Genomic DNA, 22,098 nt, shown 5'->3' with positions numbered 1-22,098 from the left:
TTTATTGCAGCTTTATTCATAATACTCAAAATCTAGAAACAATCTACATATCATTCAAAGCGTGAATGGTTAAACAAACTCTGGTATATCCATGTCATGGAATACAATTGAGCAATTTAAAAAAATATATTAATATAAGGAACAACCTGGATGAATCTCCAGATAATTATGTTGAGTGAAAAAAAGCAATTCCAAAAGATCACATACTGTTTGATTCCATTTAGATAATGTTCCTAAAAACAAAATTTTAGAAATGTAGAGTGGATTAGTGGTCACCAGTGGGCTAAGGAGCAGAGTGGCATGGGAGGGAAGCAGTGTGACTCTAAAGGGCAACAGGACGGATCCTCCTGGTGATGAAATTTTTCTGTACCTTGACTATATCAATGTCAACATCCTGATGTGATATTATACAGTTTTACAAGATGTCAGTAATAAGAGAAACTGGGTAGAGGGCATAGAAAGTCTCTGTGATTTCTTAAAACTGCATGTAAATTTACAGTTATCTCCAAATAAAAAGTTTAATATAAAAAAGTTAATCTGAATCTACTTCAAATCTATTTCTGTCATCTGAAATAATGATTGCTTCCAAAAGTCTTCTCTTTGCTATAATTTTGTTATCAGCCCAAAGCTTAAAGTTTCTGAGTTAACACTGAGTATTACAAACATTTAAAGGAAACATACCTAGCACCTTAGGCCAAAATATCTGCTCAAACAAAATTTCCTGCAGAAATCTCATCAAGGACACATATTAGCTTACAAAATAATTAACTGCTTAGATATCATTGATATGTTCTTGCTAATACGACATACTAATTGAGATTTTTTTTGGTTTTGTTTTATTATTGTTAAATTCCCTCAAATTATTTATTTCCTTTCAAAGAGCTATGGGAAATTTCTTTTTTTAGTTAAAAAATTTCATCTGTAAAATGAGTATATTTCATTAATAGTTAAACAAAAGGCAAAGTTTCCTCTCCCTAGAGGAATCTTTGTTGTCCAGTCCTCTCCTAGAGGAATATTTGTTGTCAATTTATTTCCTTCCATATTACTTTTTCTGTATTTCTAAACAAATACACAATTGTGTGTGTGCGTGTGTGATTTCTTTTTTTACAAAGGTAGGAACCATACTGTTTATACTGTTCTTCAAAATTTTTCCTGCTTTAAAATGTCTTGAAAATTCACATATCGGTATGTTTAGATTTAATTTAGCTCATTCTTTTCAACTGCCTCACAGCATTCTGCTATTGATGTATCATAGCCTAACCATTCACCTGCTGACACTTAGGATGGTTCTAATACTTGCTATTGCAAGCAATGTAGTCATTAAGTGAAAATCCTTGTACGTGTTTCTTTGAGCACACATGAGGTTATTTCTCTAGGACAGAAACTTAGAAGTAGAACAGGAGCTTTCAATGTGTGGTCAATACTGCTGTTTGGCTGAACCGATACCTGTTTCCATCTATTTTCAATGTTCTCCCCTCCTGCTTCCCACAGCAAAGGCTGGAAAAGCTGGAAACTCACTTTCCTCACTCTGTTTGCAGCAAGGGGTGACCATGTGGCCTGGTTCTGGCCAATTAAACATCAGCAAAGTTTTCTGGGTGGTCCCTAGGAACGTTTTTTGCGTTTTTGCTTTCCAGGTAAAAGGAATACACAAGACTGGCACTGTCTCTTTTTCCTGCCCTAAAGGTGGCTGTGGTGTTCCGGGGGGGTGGCAGTCATGGTATAACATGAGGGAAAACCAGGAGAATCACTATGATGTTGGCCCTAGTATCAATGAGTTGCTGAACCAAATCTATCAGCAGCCTCCCTCAGACAGCTTATTATGTGGGAAAAATAAACTCCTATTGGTTTAAGCTGCAGCTAATCTGGTTTTCTGTTACTTGCAGCCAAATGTATTCCTAATTGATTCAGTATTAAATTACTCTCTAAAAACTCTGTACTCACTTTATTCTCTCACAAACGTCTATTAAGTCATTTTCCAAACCTTTGTCTACTTTGAATATTGGCAGTCATTTAAATGTTCAACCAAGCTGATGCATGAAAAGGTTTCACATGAAGTAGAGCACCACTTCATATATTTATTGGCCATTCGGATTTCTTCCTCTATGACTTTCTTGTTCCTAACTCTTGTCCACTTTTCTACTGACTGTTGGACATTTTCTTACTAATGTGTAACAGGAAACTTCCAGATTGCAAAGTAGGCTGGGTTAAACTTACAGGGAAATTTGTCTCTTTATCTTGACATGATCAACCAAATCAAACACAACTGTAAGATATGAGCATTCTGTGACAGGCCAGGCTGGCAGTGACAGTCATCTCTGAGTTGTGCACCACCACGTGGCAATGTGTCAAGAAGTAATTCAACTTGGTGCAAAACACCACAGCCCATGCTTAGTACTTCCTTTGTAAATCTGTATCTAAAGAAAGATTTATGGAATCACCACACACTGTTGAACCAGGCAGAGACTTTAATGTACATCATCTCTTTGAACCCTCAGGTCACACCCCAGAGGTAGTCATTACTATTCCTATTTTAGAGAATAAATGATGAAAGTAAACATGTAAAAGCAATAGTTTCTTTCCTATTATAAAACTTAAAATATTCCAGGCCCAATATTTTTTAAAACAAAGTAATTGTTTATCTCAAAATAAATTATGTAAAATAATGTAAATTTATGCAAAAATGTATTTTACATAATTTTATGGGCCCATCTGAAGATATCAACACGCTTAAGCTAGAAACATTGCTGAACCTATTTACTGGTTTATAAATCTGAAGAAATTGTTCCAACATTTGGCTCTAGAGTCTACTGCCGCATTACAGGTAACCAAAATTATTTCCATTTTTTTAAGTGAAGAACTAAATTGAGTAGGATTTCAATGCTTCAGCAAGAAGGACCTACTAGCCAACCACCCCACCCCAGCGCTGCAGGTAAAGAATTCCTCTAATCGGTTAACAAACAACCAATCTGACACTGGCAAACAAAATAGGCTGCTAAAGATAATAAAAGATTGTCATGAAAAGTAATGTAAACAAGTTGAATAGAACAAGCACTATCCTGGAGTATTTGTATATGGTTTGGATTTTGGAGAGATTGATTCTTTGTTTTAAAAATCCTAGCCGCTAGAGGAAAAGGGAAAGTTGGCAGAGCTCCTGCTCCTGGACTCAGGTGGGGGGCAGCAGGAGGTCTGAGGCTCTGAAAATATTTCCCTGCTTTGTGCCACACCTCTCCTCAAAGAGCTGTGGATTCTCTCTGGCAAAGCATCACACAAAGCATTCAATCTACAGCTGGTAAGGAGCACAGGCAGCAAACCTCCTTGATGCCTCCAACCAAATGCTCCCTGAGGGCACACACCCAGCCAGGGCTCCAAGAACTAACAGCTCCTATGGCAGGAAGGCCAAATCACCAAGCAGCTGCCCACTTGGGTCCCAGAGAAATACGGAGATTTACCTGGAGCACTCTCTTGCAGAATTTTTTAGACCATCTGAAAGGCACAGAAAAATGCCTGAGAGAGTTTGAATTCTTTATTTTACATAAAAGAAATCCAGTCTGCAGACGCATACCATGTTTGTGGTCTACGAAAACTGCAAACAGGTAAACAAATGCCCAACCTCAGGGTACCTGCTGGTTCCTTCCATTTTTCTGATGGGCTTGCCCAGTGGCCTCTGCCTGGGGAGAGGCAGAATATTCCCCTCACTCCCACCCAGATTTCTAGCAGGGGCTGCACACCTCACCCACTGGTTCAGCAAAGGTAGGAGCCCCTAGAAAGAAATCTGACTCGTCCCCAAAGCCGGTTGTGGCCAGCTCTGGCCTGGAGAACGGTCAGGGGTCCTGGCGGGCTGCACCTGACCTCAGTCCAGGTGTTCACGAGGCGCATGACAGAAAGAGAATGAGGCAAGCTTTAGTCACCAGAACAAAACAAGCCAGATTCCTTGACCCTTCAAAACAGTCTGTCCAAGCCCCAACACACTAGAGGCACAGAAAGCTCCAGGCATGCAAGAGAGGGGGACAGGCCAAGTCTCTAAGTGGGAATATAGACACCAAGAGAAAGGGCCAAAAGGAAACAGAATGGGGGGCTGGGGTCAAAATGTGCCAAAATCAAACCAGGCACAGAAGCACAGTGCTGGCTGAGCCCTTGGCCAGCTCTCCGGGAGGGGACACTCCTGGCACCATAAGGGCTCTACAAGTGCCCTTTAAAGCTCGGTCCTAAGAGGGTCCTGGAAGGGCCAGGCCTTGTAAGTCCTCCCAACAGGCTGGTGGCCCCGAGACAGCAAACAGTGGAAAAGGGAGAAAGTGGGGATGGCTCCGAACTGCCTCCTCTCCCCCACAGACTCCAGCACTTGCACAACCAACTAAACACACACAGACACATGGCCTCATTGTCTGATACACAGGAAGACACACACAGGTTCGTAGTTAGGTGCACACAGCCTCATTGTGTGTAATTTACACACACACACACCCTCCCAGTAGAGGTACACAACACATTCAATCTGCCAGTTGGGTGATGTAGTCACACAATCATACACACACACAAACTCTGTCAGGAGTGAACAGACATAGAACCTCTCCAGGCTCACGCTCACGCACACACATTCCACAACCCCTCAGTCAGGCCCATACAAACCTCTAATACACACAACACAAACTCACAGCCTGTCAGGAAAAAAAGCACTCACAAGGTCTCCGTTAGGTTCGCAAACCCTTACAATCTCACAACCTCTCTGTGAGGTGCACACACACCCTTACAATCGCTCTGTCCGCGTGTGCACACACACACACACACATAACACACGTCTGTGTTAGGTGTACACACAGGCTCACAACTTCTCTGCGGGCGTGCGCGCACACAAACTCACAACCTCCCGGTTAGATGCACACACACTCGCTCCCAGTCTCTCCGCCAGCCCCTGCACACTCACACTGGCTCGGTCGGCACACGCACTCTGGCAGCCTCGCTCTCCTCCGGGCGCACCCCACACCCACGCACCCTCCAGGCCCTGTGCACCCCTCCCCCAGGCCCGTGCCGGCGCCCGGCAGTGAACTCCAGCGACGCGGGGTGTGCGCACGCCCCCGGCCAGCGGCTGCCTGCGCCCCTCCTCACCTTTCTCGCCCGCGCCCGGCACCCGGCCCTCGTCCTCCTTGGGGTTGGTCACCTGGGTGATGATGGCCGGGCCGTCCATGGGTGCGCGGCGCGGCGGCCGCCCGCAGGCCCGGCCCCCCGCAAGCCAAGCGCGCGGGGGCGCGGCGCGGGGGGCGCGGGGGCGCGGCGCGTGGGGGCGCTCGCAGCCGCCGCCTGGGCGCGCCCGCCGCCCGGCCCCGCGCTCTGGGAGAGGCGGCCCGGGCCCGCGCCCCAGCTCCCGCCGCCGCCGCCGCTGGGCTCGAGCGGCCGCCGCCTCGTCACCATGAACCCCGGAGCCGCGCCCGGGAGAGCAGCGCACGGGGAGGCGGAGCGGGAGGCCCGGCGCCGCTGGAAGCGGGAGCGGGAGGGCGAGGGGGAAGGAGCGAGCGAGGGCGGGAGGGCGGGAGAGAGGGAGGGAAGGAGAAAGGAAGGGAGGGAAAGAAGAAGGGCGGGCGAGTGGGTGTGTCCCGGCCCGGGGACCGGCCTCCGCCGCGGGCTCTGCCCGCTCGCCTGCTCGCCTGGTGGGGGAGAGGGGAGCGGGGCCGACACGGGGTGAGTGGAGGGCGGAAGGGGGCGGCGGCGCGCGCGGGGGCCCGGGGCAGTTGAGTGGGGTGAGGGGCTCGGGGTGTAGCAGACGGCACGGGGGCTGGGGGGGTAGAAGTGAGGGGTGTCAGGGAGGCCTGGGAGAATGAGTGAGGTGAGAGGCCTGGGGTGTGAGAGATGTGGGGAGGAGTCTGAGGCAGATGGGTGGGGTGAGGGGAGCGGGGGAATTCGCGGGGGCCCGCGGGGGGCAGGATTCGGAAGGGTGAGGTGTGGGAGCCCAGGGGCCGAGGGGGCATGGCATGGAGGCAGGAGCGAGGAAGGGGGCCCGAGGAGGGATATTTACCGCGAGGAGGCGCGGGAAGGGCTGGGCGGAGGTGCTGGGCGAGGGGCGTCCCGGCGAGGGAACCGAGGGGCCTGGGGCGTGAGTGCGGAGGGAAGTGGTGTGCAGAAGTGGGGGCTGCCCAGAAGCGGTCTTGACACCCAGACGGCCCGCAGAGGGGCCCGGGCGCGGCGCTGCTGTGATGGAGGCCAGGAACGTGGGGAAGGTTCGGAGAGGCCCAGGGCTGCGCTGCCCGGCTTGAGGGGTCGCAGGAGTGAGCGAGATCGGGAGTGATCCGTGCAGAGAGGGGATCTGCGGACCGGGCCAGCGGCTCAGGTCGTGCGGATGCTGGCGGGACTCGCATCAGCATTCGGCCCCAGAGCCCGTGTGAGGGGCTGCGGGTCCTGAAGGACCAACCTCCTGTACGTGAGGGTGTCATGACTGAGGGGGGCCTGGGCAGTGGGCATTGTCGGGTGCCGTGCAGCAAGGGGACCGGGGGAGTCCGTCGAAGGCAGAAGAGCGGAAGGCGCTGGTGGCAAACCAAGCCTGGCAGGGACTGTGCTTGTGTAAGGCAGCCGGCCACTGTCAGGCCTAGGACGACGGCCAGAGTGTGGGAGAGACAACAAAGTGCCCCCTCAGCCTGGGAGCGTCGGGGTCCTTTGGCGCCCGCGTCCTCAGCTTCCAACTTACAGGCCACACTCAGCCCAGTAAGCCAGGGGGCGGGGTAGTGCTGCAGGAGGGCGGGCCCGGGGGCGGGGCAGGAGAACTCGCGCGCGCTCTCCACCAATCAGGAGGGCCTGGGAGGGTCTACAGAGCGCGACGTCGGTGGGCAGGGTTCAGTGGGCTGCCTCAGGCGAAGAGCTGCTTGCCTACCCCTGCCAGGTTGCGCGCGCACTTCAGGCCTTGCGGTCTTGTCCAGCTCTTCCGTGGCTTCCAGCAGGCGAGGACAAACAGGATCTTTCTCACTTCCCCACATCTCCTGGATCCTGGAGCTGGATGCAGTCAGGTCCCGTGCTCACCGGGGGAACCGGCGAGCCTCTCCAAAGTATTAAAGGACACTTCCGGAAGAGCCTTTGGCCTGTGGTCAGCCTGCAGACCTCAGTGGTCTCTGTACCTGTAGGAGCCCCATGAGGGTCCAGGTGTGGGAGACAGTCCTGGGACAGGGCTCCTGCGGCCGAGGCAGGTGGGAAGGCACTTCAGGGGAGCTGCTGTAAAAGGTAGTTGGTAGGCAAGAGGTGGGCGTTCTGCTCCAAATCCAGGACCTCCACTGGCATTCTGGCTGTGTGTGTGGGTGGGACCAGGTGCCAGTTGCCCTTGGGGCGTACTCACATGTGTGTAGCTGCTTTTCCAAGGGCACCTTTGGGACCCCAGTGAATCACCTCATGGGGTTGATCCATGATGGTGGAAGAAGTGCCCTTTTACTCAGTAAGCCAAGCCCCACTGTAATAGCCCAGGCTCCAGGGCATGCCCTTCTTAATTCTCCCAAGTACAGATCACATTAGGGCCCCATGGCATGCAGCATTTCCCTTGTTCTAATGCTCTTCACATTTGTTATGAGGATGTGACTGGCCTGGGACCTGGTGAACTCAATTTCCTAGAAAATAAAAAATAAAAAAATAAAAAATAAAAAGACTTCTGAATTCTAAGGGGTCAGAGAAGGATCTTCCAGAGATTGCAGAGTGGGGAGGGCCTGGGGATATGGTTCTACAGTTTTTGGTCATAACCAAAAAGATGAGCATCTCTGCTGCCTGGTTGATGAAGCATCCCAAATAGTCCATTAGCGAGGGCAAAGTGATAGGAACATTTGGAGTCACTGATTCACATGCTTGAGGGCTGGATCCCTTATTTGGGAGGTGGGAGGTACTTCCAGAGCTTCTGTTCACTTAGTGAAGGCTGGGAAGCTCAGAGCTCAGTGGAACAGGGCTAGAGGAAGTCATTTTCATATATAGAGTCTTTCCTGTTTGGCCTCTTTTGTAGCAATGACTCCCCAGGACCCTCCAGTAACAATTTTCCCTTACCTGCATCCCCCACCATCCTCAGGATCCTAAGATCACCTTGAAAAAAAACCCTTACCTTCGCCCAAGTCTTTGTTTCAGGCTCAAGCAAGAAAACAACTTGCTATCTTTTAAGTCCTTGTTCCCCTCAATTATGCTGTTTGATTTATTGTTTATTTTATCAATATTAATAGAATCAAATAAAAATATCACCTATAGCCCTATCACCATCCCTTAGTCAATCTCGAATTTCCTCCATTTCTCCCTGTCTTTGCCTATATGCTGACATAATTTTATGTAGCTATAAAAAAGCCATGTTTAAAATTATAAGGTTAGCATTTTCTTATGTGGTGACATAATTGCTGTAACTACCATTATAAGTGATTGCATAATACCTTACTGAAACAGTCTTAGATAACACAGTATTTTGGTTTTATACATGAAAGAAAGATTCAAAAATTGTTGGGACAAGTGACTATCCATGAGGAGAAAATATATCTTTATCCCAGTCCTTACAGTGTATTCAAGATAGATTGACTAATTAAATATAAAAAATTAACATAAATAAATACACCAGAACAAATATGGGTATGTGCTTTTTGATCTCGGATGGGAAAGGCCTAAGAGTGACAAAAACTTAAGAAATTGCCAGGATAAGATTGATAAATTTGGCTGTATTCATTCAACAAACATTTATTGAGTGCCTTCTGTATGCAAGGTTCTGCTCTAGACACGGGATCTCAGAGTTATCTAAAATGACAAGTAGGGAGTTGAGCTATCATACTCTCACACAAGTCAGTCAGTCATAGCCAAAGGCTGTCCCTGGGGGCCTTAAGTCTGTGGGCACTCTGGGGCTCTCTGGGAATAGGAGCAAAGCAGCTCCAATGTCCTGAGGACAGGTGCCAGCCATGGGAGCCATCATCGCAGCCTGCCCCTGCCCTGCTCTCCACATTTGAATCTCTCCCTGCAGGCACTGTTTCTTGGTCTGCTTTTTCTCCTCTTTGTGGGCATCTCAGTCTCAAGTTTTGTGTGTCTGTAACTCAGACTCTGTCTCTCGCTCTGTCTCAGGTATTTTTCTATATCTCTGTCTCTTTCTGAGTCTAGCTTCACATGTCTCTAGTTCAGTCTTCCCAGCCCTTTCTTTCAGGAGCTGGGCCTGAGAGTGGTAGGTGTCCTATTGTCCTATTGGGAAAGAAGTGGAAGTTGGATCTGGGCAGAGATTCCTGGTGGTTAGTAAAGTGGATATGAACCTGAGCCCACCCACAGGTCTCTCCCCTGGGGTCACCTTGGGACCTAGATGAGGTTCCTCCAGGCAGCAGCCCTTCTTTCCTACTGGGAACCAGGCCCAGAGTCTGAAATCAGTTCCAAAGAGCCCTGTGCTAGCCTAGGCAGGCCAAACCACTCCCACACCAAGTATGTATTAGGTGCCCTTATTGTGCCAGACTGGGCCACATGCGGTGGACAAAATACCCTTAAGGGGCTCACAGCCTAACGGAGGAAGCAGAAGAGCAATCAGAAGGTGGCACAGAGTAGAACTGATTTATTCTCCAGGGAGTCCCTACAGAGATGATGCTAACAGCATCATTTCTGGAGACTTCAGTTCCCTGATGAGAGGACTTTTTCATCTACAATCTCCACAGAGAAGCCTGTATTTGAGGAGAAGAAGGACATAATGATGGAGGAAGAGGTGGAGGTCTTGAAGACCAGGCTGAGTTTGGAATTTAACCTAAGGGTAATCTGGAGCCACTGAGACTTCTTGAGCAAGGAACAGGCACCAGTTCAGAAACTAGTTAAGATCTGAAGGTTAAAGTCAAAACTCAGACCAGCTTAAGCCACAGTGGGGGCTCTACTGGATCATGTAATCAAATCACAGTTACATGCCTGGGCTGGAGTGGTCTGCGATAGCATCTGAAACAAGGAGGTAGAGGTCTCTAGGGGAAGGGTGTGACCTTCAGCTACTACTTTTCCCCATAACTGGGATGATCAACATGTTAGGAAAGGCAGAGGACATCCTTACACCTCAAGACACTCTGTATTCCCCACTCAGCTTGTTCCAGGACACCATCCCTAAGGGGTCCCCAACAGCTCATCCTTTTGCCTTCAACACCCATAACTCCCATCCTTCCTCAACATCCTGATCCTTTCTTACCAAGACCCACTCTCCCCCATCCACATGGATTCTTCCAATCAAATGCCTATGTCCACTGACAACTGGGGCTTCCTAGCCATCTTCTACCTCTACCCTTGTCCCCAGGGATGTTCTCTACTTGTCCCCAGGTAGGAACTGGGTACAGCATCCTTCCCATCTAAAGATACTTCACTCCTAAGAATAAGGCTTTCAAACCGGTCAGTGGTCCAGCAAGTGCAGCCCGCCCCCTGGTGGCCATGATGTTGTGTGGTCCTTTTCATGAGCCCAGCCGGATGTGGAAGGCCTCTCTCCCTGCCAGTTCCTCAGTGTACACCACAGTCAGAGTGGGCTCAGTCGTGTCTCTTACCTTACCAGTCATGATTTGCACTCTTGTTCAGTTTTCCCTAGAGTATTGGCAGAAATGCCCTCAGGAGGCCAGGCGCGGTGGCTCACGCCTGTAATCCCAGCACTTTGGGAGGCCAAGGTGGACGGATCATTTGAGATCAGGAGTTCAAGACCAGATTGGCCAATGTGGTGAAACGCCCGTCTCTACTAAAAATGCAAAAATTAGCTGGGCGTGATGGCGCAGGCCTGTAATCCCAGCTACTCGGGAGGCTGAGGCAGGAGAATCGCTTGAATCTGGGAGGCGGAGGCTGTAGTGAGCCGAGATCACGCTGCTGCCCTCCAGCCTGGCAACAGTGTGAGACTCCATCTCAAAAAAAAAGAAACGCCCTCAGGAATATGAAGGCCTGAGTGCCTGTCTGGAGAGGGTAGAAAGCAGGGGAACTGGAGCGATGTGCCCTACTTGGCAGCCAGTCTTGAGGAGGAAAATGAAAGGCAAAGTGGATGCAAGCCACTGGTGAAGGAGAAAAGGGCAGTCAACCGGGGCTCCTGGGCACACAGAGAAAAGGACATCTGGCATAAAGCTGGTGGTCAGGAGATGTTTGGGGAATTTGAGAACAAGACACAGCCTGATCTGAGACAGACTCTAGGACCTTGGGAATGAGCTGAAACATTCTTAGGGTACCCAGAAACCCAAGAAACGTTCCTGGAGGGGGACGTGCCTGCCACCACATCTGTACATCCAAAATTACAGGCCTGCCTTACCCAGAAAGTTTGGGTGCAAAAAGGGGACATGGCCTCAAACTTGGGCTCTCTCTGACAGCCCTGGTTGAGGGAGGACATGGCCCTGCCCTGAAACCCTGTCACAATAGGACAGCTCCCAGAGCAGAGTAGGCAGGGTAGCTCTGTGTGCCCTCAGCCCACTAGCAGGAGTGGCTTTGGCTCCTGAAAGGGCAGAGAGTCACAGAGTCTCAAGTTGATTTAGTGACTCTGGAGCCATGGAGCCCCTTGAGGTGGAACCCCACACTTAGCCCCCGTGTGGATTGTCCCTTGGATGACTCCCCTGTATCTCAGCTAGCATGTTTCATGTGGCCCGGCTGATGGAGGTTACTTTTGCTTGGCTGCTGTCATCCGTGGTCTCTCTCACCTAGGCTCCCCAGGCCCTGAACTCTGGCCCAACCACAGGTACCCCCTTTATTCCCTGGCCTGTGCCTACACAGGCTGTATTGGAGCTGAGGTGAGCAGACCCAGACGTGGCCACAGTCTGTGGTGTGAATTCTATGTCACCCGTCATCCCAAGGCTGCCTGCTGATAAAGAGGAAGGGCCAACCCATGTGTGCATCACTGCATGCACACATGTGTGTATATTAGGGGGTCCATGTGCATGTGTATGCAGCCCCTTCTGGGAAGGTGGTTGCCCTTCACATCTTTTACAGCATCAGCTTTGACAGGCAGCTGCCATGGTAGACCTCCTGCTGGCACCATTCACATGGGCGGTGCCTTGGCTGGGCAAGGGAGATATTTCACGAGCAGGTCTGGTCACAGACACACACCTTGGTACGTGCAGCTACATGCTCATTTGTACATGGGCTTACACACATGCCAGGACACAGGGCTCACACGTGACAAGGCTGTCTCTGTCCAGGCTGGTTTCTCTAAGTTGGCACTGCCTGTTTCTTCCTCCCTCCTGCTCTGGCCCTCCAAGTCTCAGCCCTGACAAGCACTGCCCTCCCCTTTCAGCTCCCCTGGAACCCAGCCTCCTACCCTCTTGGTCTTGGAAGGTTCTCAGAGCCTCCCTCATGAACATGATCACAGATGAGCATTTGTAGGCAATTTCTACTTTTCACACTAACTTCCCAGAGGCTTGGGTAGACAGACAGCTGGACTCTGTCCTCTGGAACAGGGGTTGGGGTGTGGGAAGGCAGAATACAAGGAGGTGGCCAGTCGCGGTGGCTCATGCCTGTAATCCTAGTACTTTGGGAGGCCGAGACGGTGGATTGCCTGAGCTCAGGAGTTTGAGACCAGCCTGGGCAACACAGTGAACCCCATCTCTACTAAAATACAAAAAATTAGCCAGGTGTGCGGGCGTGCACCTGTAGTCCCAGCTACTCGGGAGGCTGAGGCAGGAGAATTGCTTGAACCTGGGAGGCAGAGGTTGCAGTGAGCCGAGACTGCACCACTGCACTCCAGCCTGGGTGACTGAGTGAGAGTCCTTCTCCAAAAAAAACCAGGAATACAAGGAGGTAAAAAAATAATAATAATAATAACATCTCAGTAAATCAGTCAGTCTGTCTCCTGACTCCACTCTCCTTTCCTCTCTCCTGCCTCCCCTCCCCCGCCACATACCCCTGCACACAGCCCTCCTTGGTTGCTGCTAACAAACGCTCAGGCACCCGATGCACACTGTTCCCCTCCCCCATACACTGCCAACCCACATTCCTAAATGGGGCTCTTAACCCCAACGAACTGACCCATCTACCCTATCTGGCTCTGATTCCACCATGGCCATGGGAGGCACTCCCTGTGATCCACACGTGAGTGTCTGACTGGGATGGGTGGAGAAGGAGGCCCTATCTTAGCTGAAAAAGGCAACAGGCAAGTGGCCTACTCTCTCTGGAGCTTCCTTTCTAGGCAAGAACACACAGATGATGGTTTGTTGCCAGAAGGCTCTGGGATGGGTGCAAACCAGAAGGGGTTCCGTGTCCTTGTCTGAGTTTAGGGATGGGACCAAAGAAGTAAAATTTCTGGACATTCTAGTAAAAATTATTTTTAAAATATCAAAAGCAAAAAATATTTTGGGGAAATGGATACTAGCCACATGGAATTGACTAGACTTTGAGAGTTCACACAGCTTGTTAACATTTAGTGTCTTTCTGACTCCCTGATGGCCCTTGGTAAGAGAAAAGAAGGAGGGTGGTTGTCACCCATCCCGCCTGTTTACTGCACACCAAGCTGCGGCTGGGTACTGTGTTTCCCAAGGCGAGAGGCTCCCTTGGGTGCAGGAAATGAAGATCATGTCAGGGAAGGATCAGCATGAGGGTCCTGGAGTGGGAGTCTGCCCATCCAAGTCCTCACAGGAACTCATCTCAGACCATAAAGAAAGCTGTTATATCACCTGGCAGGCCTCAGGGATGACCTCAGGAAACTGGGTCTGTTCAGGAGCAAGGCCACTCCAGACTGAACTCCTGTTACTCCAGACAAGTCATTTGTCATGAATGTGACTCGGCTGCATCTTTCATCACTGCTTCAGTTTGGGTCTAACCATTTATCCTCTTGTTGACAACTCACTAATTTTCATAAGTCCCAGTTTAAATCTGGGAGAGAGACAATCTGTTTGCCTTAGTTCATTCCGATTTTTCAAGTTACTATAGTTATGTACAAAATTACCCCTAATTTTAGTGACTTTTAAAAAATAAAAAAATACTTATATGCTTATGAATCTGCAATTTGGGCAGGGCTTGGCAGGCTTAGCTCATCTGTGCTTTCTATGGAGTCACCTGGGCTGCTTGAAAGTGGGAGCGGGACTGATCTGGAAGCTTACTTTCCTGCATGTCACAGTTGATGCTGGCTGTCGGCTGAGGCTTTGGGCTGTTGGTTGGGAAACCTACAAATGGTATTGACCATGTCTTTTATTTTCTGTACTCTGACGTTTTGACATCTTGGGGCCTTGTTTTTGGCATCTTGGGACCTTGTTGACCTTGGAGGGACTGCCCCTTTGATAGCAGATTCCTAGACATAGCAAATAACTGACCTGTGAGGGTGTCTTTCATATGCAAACCAGTCAATCCAGTGCCCACATTCCCAACCACTCCCTTTATCCAGCAATTACAGGCCCCTATTCCCCTGCCCTAGTCACCCAGGGGCCAAGTGCCAGACAACTGGGGCCAGCCACTACACCTCAGAGCCCACCCAAATTATTTAAACTAGTTAATCCTGAACCTGCTACCCTGTTCTTTTTTGTAGAAACCACACTAAAGGCCTTTGCCATAGTTTCCCTTTCTCCCTCAGCTTCCTGACCAACCTGGTGCTTCTGCGTGTGTTCCTGCATGACTTGGTGTGTCCCCTTCTCTTGGATCTGTGAGTAACAAACTATCTTTTCTTTTTTTCTTTTGAGACAGAGTCTCGCTGTGTCACCGAGGCTGGGGTGCAGTGATGCAATCTCAGGTCACTGTACCTCCACCTCCTGAGTTCAAGTGATTCTCCTGCCTCCGCCTCCTGAGTAGCTGGGATTACAGGCATGCACCATCATACCTAGCTAATTTTTGTATTTTTAGTAGGAACAGGGTTTCACCATGTTGGCCAGGCTGGTCTCGAACTCTTGACCTCAGGTGATCTGCCCGCCTTGGCCTCCCAAGATTGATTGGAAGTTTCCAGATCTTAACTCTAAGCTCCCACCACTCCTGCATGTTGTGTTTAAAGTAGGATGGTGTAGGAAATGATTATACTGGATTTATCTGAGGAAGGGAAGGTGTTGACAAAAATCTAGAAAATTATTCTGGGATAAGCGTAATCATTAGTCAAACCTCCTCAGCCTCATTTTTCTGGAGATGTGGTTATCTGGATGAGTAGCACGTGATCAGGGGCTAAGACTGGCACTTTTCCTGCATGCTGGATAGGGAGGCCTGAAACCCAGAATCTACTAAATCTGTGCTCCTTGGGCTTCCCTGTCCTTAGGAAGCTAAATTTACAACTCGAAACTGCATATCTATTGGACTATTCCCAGAGAGATGTTAAGAGATACAGATAAATAGCAAGAGATTAAGACAGAGGCCCAGGACGGGCGCAGCGACTCATGCCTGTAATCTCAGCACTTTGGGAGGCTAAGGTGGGCAGATTGTTGAGCCCAGGAGTTCAAGACCAGCCTGGGCAACACGGTAAAACCTCATTTTTATTAAAAAAAAAAATGCAAAAAATTAGCCAGGCATGGTGCTGCATGCCTGTAGTCTCAACTACCTGGGAGACTGAAGTGGGAGGATCACCTGAGCCTGGGAGGTCTAGGCTACAGCGAGCCGAGATCGTGCCACTGCACTCCAGCCTGGGCAACAGAGAGTGAGACCCTGTCTCAAAAAAAAAAAAAAAAAAATAGAGTTCGTGACCAGCCTGGCCAACATGGTGAAACCCCATCTCCACTAAAAAAATACAAAAAAAAAAATTAGCTGGGAGTGATGGCACGCACCTGTAATCCCAGCTACTCAGGAGGCCAAGGCAAAAGAATTGCTTGAACCCGGGAGGCGGAGGTTGCAGTGATCCGAGATGGAGCCACTACACTGCAGCCTGGGTGAGAGTGAGACTCTATTTCAAAAAAAAAAAAAAACAAAAAAAAAACCACAGGCTCAAAGTTATGTCATATCTGTCATGCTTCTCCTTTGCTTGTGCTTTTCCTCTGCCAAGAATGTTATTCTTTGCTGCTCCCTTGAGTTACCCTTGCCTGCTTCCCAAGACCCAGTTCAGAGGGAGCCACCTCCTCTAAGTTTAGTACTGTTGGTCTGTGTCTGGAGACTTATTAATGGCCTTTGGATTTATTAATAAGCAGGAAACAGTGATTGTAGGCTGAGAAGGGAGAGGTGGCGTGAATGTCCTGAGATCAGTCTGTGAACTGATTTAACACATCCTGGCTCTGGCACATTGGGCTACACCCTCAGATGTGACCCTCCCATATGCCAGACGAGGTCCCTGGGGGAAACCCTGATGCTCACCTGGCTTCTCCTTCTTACACAGAAAAGCTTGATATGCCAACAATAACATTTCTGTTTCCAAAACTGAAACAGATTTTTCTTTCTTTATAACTTGCCTCGTTCAACTTTAGAGTTTCTTTTTTCCCTTTATTTATGCAAACAATTTTTCTTCAACAGTGGGATTCTAAAAGATAATTAGATACCCCTTTAGCATTGTGTATGGTTGAGGCCAGAAACCAGGAAGCCAGAGTACTTGCACTTCTCCAAGGCAGCTGTTGAAATGCAGGACTTCTGTGGTGGGAAGGACTGGACCACGGTCCCCCAGCCATCTTGGAGGACTGAGGCTGCCTTCAGATTTAAACTGTTTTATTGTCGAATTATCAAATTGGTTATTTATGTAAGGGCTGTCTGCATATCTGGTGCTGAGCTGGTTTAGAAGTCCCAGATGCAGCAAAAGCATTCTCCAGCACTGGAAACAGTTATCAGCAAGACCACGCTCAAAATCAACTTAAGAAAACAGCTCTAAACCAGAGATTGCAAACTGGCAGCCCAGGAGTGAAATCCAGCCCACTGGCCCATGCTGGTAGCAAGCGTGGTTTGTTATTATTCTTGTTGTTTTTTTGTTTTTGCCTGTATAGAGCAGAATGTCACTACAGTGTTTTGTTTTGTTTTTTTGAATAATTAGAGACTTACAGAAACATCATAAGAATAAAGAATTCCTATATACCCTTTAACCAGATGCCCCAAATATTAACTTTTTACTCCCCCATTGTATTATTTGAACCATTTGAAAGTAAACTTCAGGCCTATCGTCAACATTTCAAAATTTCTTTAAAAAGGATAATCTCTTATATAACCATGATACAATGATCAAATCAGTAAATTAACATTGATACAGTATTATCAACTAATCCACAGACCTTATGCTTATTTCATCAATGTACCTATTTTGTCTTTTATAGTAAAGGGGAATATTTATGTTTTCTGGTCTAGGATCCAATTTAAGATTATGTTTCCCTGTTTCTTTAGTTTCCTTTAAGCTGGTACAGCCCAGTGATTTTGTAGAATACTCCTTAACATGGGTTTGTCTGTTGTTTCCTCATGATTAGATTCGGATTATGCATTTTTGGTGAGTACTCCAGGAGTGATGTTGTATCCTCACCAGTGCCTCATATGAGGAGGCACTTGACATTGCTTTGTGGCATTATTGGTAATGTTAAGTTTGATTACTTGGTTAAGCCAGTGTCTCTAAGGTTTCTTCACTGTAAATTTTGTGCTTTGTATTTTTCCCATTGTAATTAAAAAGCATTTAATTAAAAAGCATTAAAAAGCCGGACGCGGTGGCTCACATCTGTAATCCCAGCACGTTGGGAGGCCGAGGCAGGTGGATCACCTGAGGTCGGGAGTTCGAGACCAGCCTGACCAACATGGAGAAACCCTGTCTCTACTAAAAATACAAAATTAGCTGGCCGTGGTGGCACATGCCTGTAATCCCAGCTACTAGGGAGGCTGAGGCAGGAGAATTGCTTGAACCTGGGAGGCGGAGGTTGTGGTGAGCCGAGATCGTGCCATTGCACTCCAGCCTGGGCAACAAGAGTGAAACTCTGCCTCAAAAAAAAAAAAAAGCATTTTGTGTATGAGGGAGGTACTTTGAGATGATGTAAATACCGTCATTCTCATAAAACATTTACCCTCTAGTTTTAGCATCTGTTGATGACTCTTGCCTTAATCAGTTATTGCTGTTAAATTTTGGTCAGTGGGAGATTGTTCAAGTTGGGTTTTGAGTACTTTTGACACATCCCTATTATTCTGGAGCTCTTCCTTGCTCTGGTGCAACAAAATGCTTTGGGCTCATAGGGTCTTTTTCTTGTACCAGCCCTGGAATCAGTTATTTCTCTAAGCAGCCCTGCTTCTTTTTAGTGGAGAATAGTATTTAGAAGCCAAGATCTGGGGCCAGATGTGCTCATTGCTGCTGCAGTGTCATTGATCCTAGGCTCCTTTGGTGGACACAGCTATCTAAATTTATTTATACCTACCTATCTATCATTTATCAAGATCAATTTATCTATCTACATCTATATTATTAATCAACCTATCAATCATCTATTTATATTTGATTACTAAAGCCTGGAGTTTATAATGACACCTCAGATTCCTAACACCACATGATTCAGTATATTTCCTTCTCCTCTTGCCGTATTTGTAACTCCCTTCTCTGACAGTGAGAAACTTGACTCCCATTATCCACAATACATTATTTATACACAATGCTCAATGTTAGAATGCCCAGAAAGTAGCCTCAGAATTGCTATCCCATTCTACTGCAAAAACCCAACTCAGTAAGTAGAGTTCAATATTTTTTTACACTGTCTTTGCCTTTTGTCAAAATACTTTATTGAAATGTTACTTGGGTTAGTTCCTCCACCTCCAATTAGGGTCATTTTTTTTTTCTGTTTGTATTTTTTGTTAGTGTTTTCTCCCCACCCTTGTTTGTTTGTTTGTTTTAGGCAAGTGAAACACTAACATGGGTTCTAAAAGTCAGAACTACACAGAAAGGTATCCTCAGAGAAGTGTCACTGCCCTTTGTAACTTATCCCCAGCCCCACTTCCTACCCACCAGGGTTGGACCCTACAACTTTAGGTAATCGCTATCATTACTTTCTGGCTTATCCTTCCTATGTTTTTTTTTTTTTTTTTTGTTCTATATAAATAGTCGACACAAGTATATATTATGATTTCTCGCTTCTTACATGATAAGTAGCATATGATAGATACTCATTTGTACCTCTCCTTTTCACTTCACAATACAGCCTGCAAATCACTCCATTTCAGTTCACAGAGATATTCCTAATAATCTTTTTTTAAGCCACTGTATAGTATTTCATTGCGTGGACTTATTATCATTTCTTCAGCTACCCTTCCATGTATGGCATTTAGTATATTTCTAGAATTTTGCACTACAAACAATGCTATAATACTTTTTATGTTGTTGGAGAAGTATCTTAAGGTACGTTCCTGGATAACTAGATCAAAAGAAAGACACTTGTAATTTTGTTAGGAATGGCAAATTTCCTCCCAGAAAGTTTGTATCAATTAGCATTTTCCCCAGCAACGTATGAGAGTACCTCTTTCCCCACAGCCTCACCAACAGAATGTGTTGTTATATTAAACATTTTTTGCCAATCTGCTAGGAGAGAAATGGTATCTCAGCACAGTTTAAATTTGTATTTCTCTTATAATGTGAATTGAACATGTTTTTAAATGTTTAAGCCCATTTTAATATCTTTTTTAGTGACTTATCCATCATGTGTTTTGCCCATTTTTCTATGGACTTATAAAATATCTCACGTCTCACTTTTCTAAAGTTTGTTTCTATATTAAGGACATTGGCTCTTTATCTGTGATATAAATGCAAATATTTTCTCCCATTTTGTCATTTGTCTTTTGACTTTGCTTATGGTGTTTTTTGCCAAGAAAACATTTTTTTTCGGTTTTGTTTTTTGTTGTTGTTGTTGTGTTTTGTTTTGTTTTGAGACAGAGTCTCGCTGTGTCGCCTAGGCTAGAGTGCAGTGGCGTGGTCTCGGCTCACTGAAACCTCTGCCTCTTGGGTTCAAGCAATTCTTCTGCCTCAGCCTCCCGAGTAGCTGGGACTACAGGTGCGCACCACCACATCAGGCTAATTTTTGTATTTTTAGCAGAGATGGGGTTTCACCATATGGCCAGGCTGGTCTTGATCTCCTGACCTTGTGAGCCACCCGCCTTGGACTCCCAAAGTGCTGGGATTACAGGTGTGAGCCACCGTGCCCGGCCTCTTTTTAGTTTTATGTAGTCAAATATATCAATCTGTTATTTTATAGCCACTGGATTTTGAGTCAGAGTTGGAAAACCTTTCTCTACAACCAGACTATGCAAGACCACATCCGTGTTTTCTCCTGTGCCTGTGTGGTTTCATCTTTTACAGTTAGACCTCTGATTCATTTGCAATTGCTTCTCTTGTATGGTATGAAATAAGGATCCGGATTTTTAAAAAATGTTTTTAAAATTATACTTTAGGTTCTAGGGTGCATGTGCACAACGTGCAGGTTTGTTACATAGGTTTACATGTGCCATGTTGGTTTGCTGCACCCATCGGCTCATCATTTACATTAGGTATTTCTCCTAATGCTATCCCTCCCCCAACACCCCACCCACCAACAGGCCCTGGTGTGTGATGTTCCCCTCTCTGTGTCCATGTGTTCTCATTGTTCAACTCCCACTTATGAATGAGAACATGCAGTGTTTGGTTTTCTGTCCTTGTGATAGTTTGCTGAGAATGATGATTTCCAGCTTCATCCATGTCCCTGCAAAGGACATGAACTCATCCTTTTTTATGGCTGCATAGTATTCCATGGTGTATATGTGCCACATTTTCTTTAGCCAGTCTATCATTGATGGACATTTGAGTCGGTTCCAAGTCTTTGCTATTGTGAATAGTGCCACAATAAACATACGTGTGCATGTGTCTTTATAGTAGAATGATTTATAATCCTTTGGGTATATACCCCGTAATGGGATTGCTGGGTCAAATGGTATTTCTAGTTCTAGATCCTTGAGGAATCACCACACTGTCTTCCACAATGGTTGAACTAATTTACACTCCCACCGACAGTGTAAAAAGCGTTCCTATTTCTCCACATCCTCTCCAGCATCTGTTGTTTCCTGACTTTTTAATGATTGCCGTTCTAACTGGCATGAGATGGTATGTCATTATGGTTTTGATTTTCATTTCTCTGATAACCAGTGATGATGAGCATTTTTTCATGTGTCTGTTGTCTGCATAAATGTCTTCTTTTGGGAAGTGTCTGTTGATATCCTTTGCCCAGTTTTTGATGGGGTTGTTTTTCTCTTGTAAATTTGTTTAAGTTCTTTGTAGATTCTGGATATTAGCCCTTTGTCAGATGGATAGATTGCAAAAATTTTCTCCCATTCTGTAGGGTGCTTGTTCACTCTGATGATAGTTTATTTTGCTGTGCAGAAGCTCTTTAGTTTAATTAGATCCTATTTGTCTATTTTGGCTTTTGTTGCCATTGCTTTTGGTGTTTTAGTCATGAAGTCTTTGCCCATGCCTATGTCCTGAATGGTGTATAGGAATGCTTGTGATTTTTGCACATTGATTTTGTATCCTGAGACTTTGCTCAAGTTGCTTATCAGCTGAAGGAGATTTTGGGCTAAGATGATGGGGTTTTCTAAATATACAATCATGTCATCTGCAAACAGAGACAATTTGACTTCCTCTTTTCCTAATTGAACACCCTTTATTTCTTTCTCTTGCCTGATTGCCCTGGCCAAAACGTCCAACACTATGTTGAATAGGAGTGGTGAGAGACAGCATCTTTGTCTTGTGCTGGTTTTCAAAGGGAATGCTTCCAGTTTTTGCCCGTTCAGTATAATATTGGCTGTGGGTTTGTCGTAAATAGCTCTTATTATTTTGAGATATGTTCCATCAATACCTAGTTTATTGAGAGTTTGTAGCATAAAAGGCTGTCGAATTTTGTCAAAGGCCTTTTCTGCAGCTATTGAGGTAATCATGTGGTTTTTTTCCATTGGTTCTGTTTATGTGATGGATTATGTTTATTGATTTGCATACATTGAACCAGCCTTGCATCCCAGGGATGAAGCTGACTGGATTGTGGTGGATAAGCTTTTTGATGTGCTGCTGGATTCAGTTTGCCAGTATTTTACTGAGGATTTTTGCATCGATGTTCATCAGGGATATTGGCCTGAAATTCTCTTTTTTTGTTGTGTCTCTGCCAGGCTTTGGTATCACGATGATGCTGGCCTCATAAAATGAGTTAAGGAGGATTCCCTCTTTTTCTATTGATTGGAATAGTTTCAGGAGGAATGGTACCAGCTCCTCTTTGTACCTCTGGTAGAATTCAGCTGTGAATCTGCCTGGTTCTGCACTTTTTTGATTGGTAGGCTATTCATTATTGCCTC

General features: G+C 46.7%; 1 protein-coding gene across 1 annotated transcript in view; it reads right to left on the bottom strand.

Moving 5' to 3' along the window:
- LOC105480191 (CTD small phosphatase like) overlaps positions 1-5,503 on the bottom strand; it is a 119,921-nt gene extending 114,418 nt beyond the window's left edge. Inside the window, exon 1 of the mRNA XM_071091450.1 lies at positions 5,104-5,503. Coding sequence (XP_070947551.1) covers positions 5,104-5,182 — 79 coding nt within the window. The 5' untranslated portion in view covers positions 5,183-5,503. The remainder of the gene's footprint in view (positions 1-5,103) is intronic.
- Positions 5,504-22,098: the final 16,595 nt, after the last annotated feature.

The sequence above is a fragment of the Macaca nemestrina genome, chromosome 2 (genome assembly GCF_043159975.1).
Source record: "Macaca nemestrina isolate mMacNem1 chromosome 2, mMacNem.hap1, whole genome shotgun sequence".
Lineage (NCBI taxonomy): Eukaryota > Metazoa > Chordata > Mammalia > Primates > Cercopithecidae > Macaca > Macaca nemestrina.
This window is presented reverse-complemented; position numbering and strand designations above follow the sequence as displayed.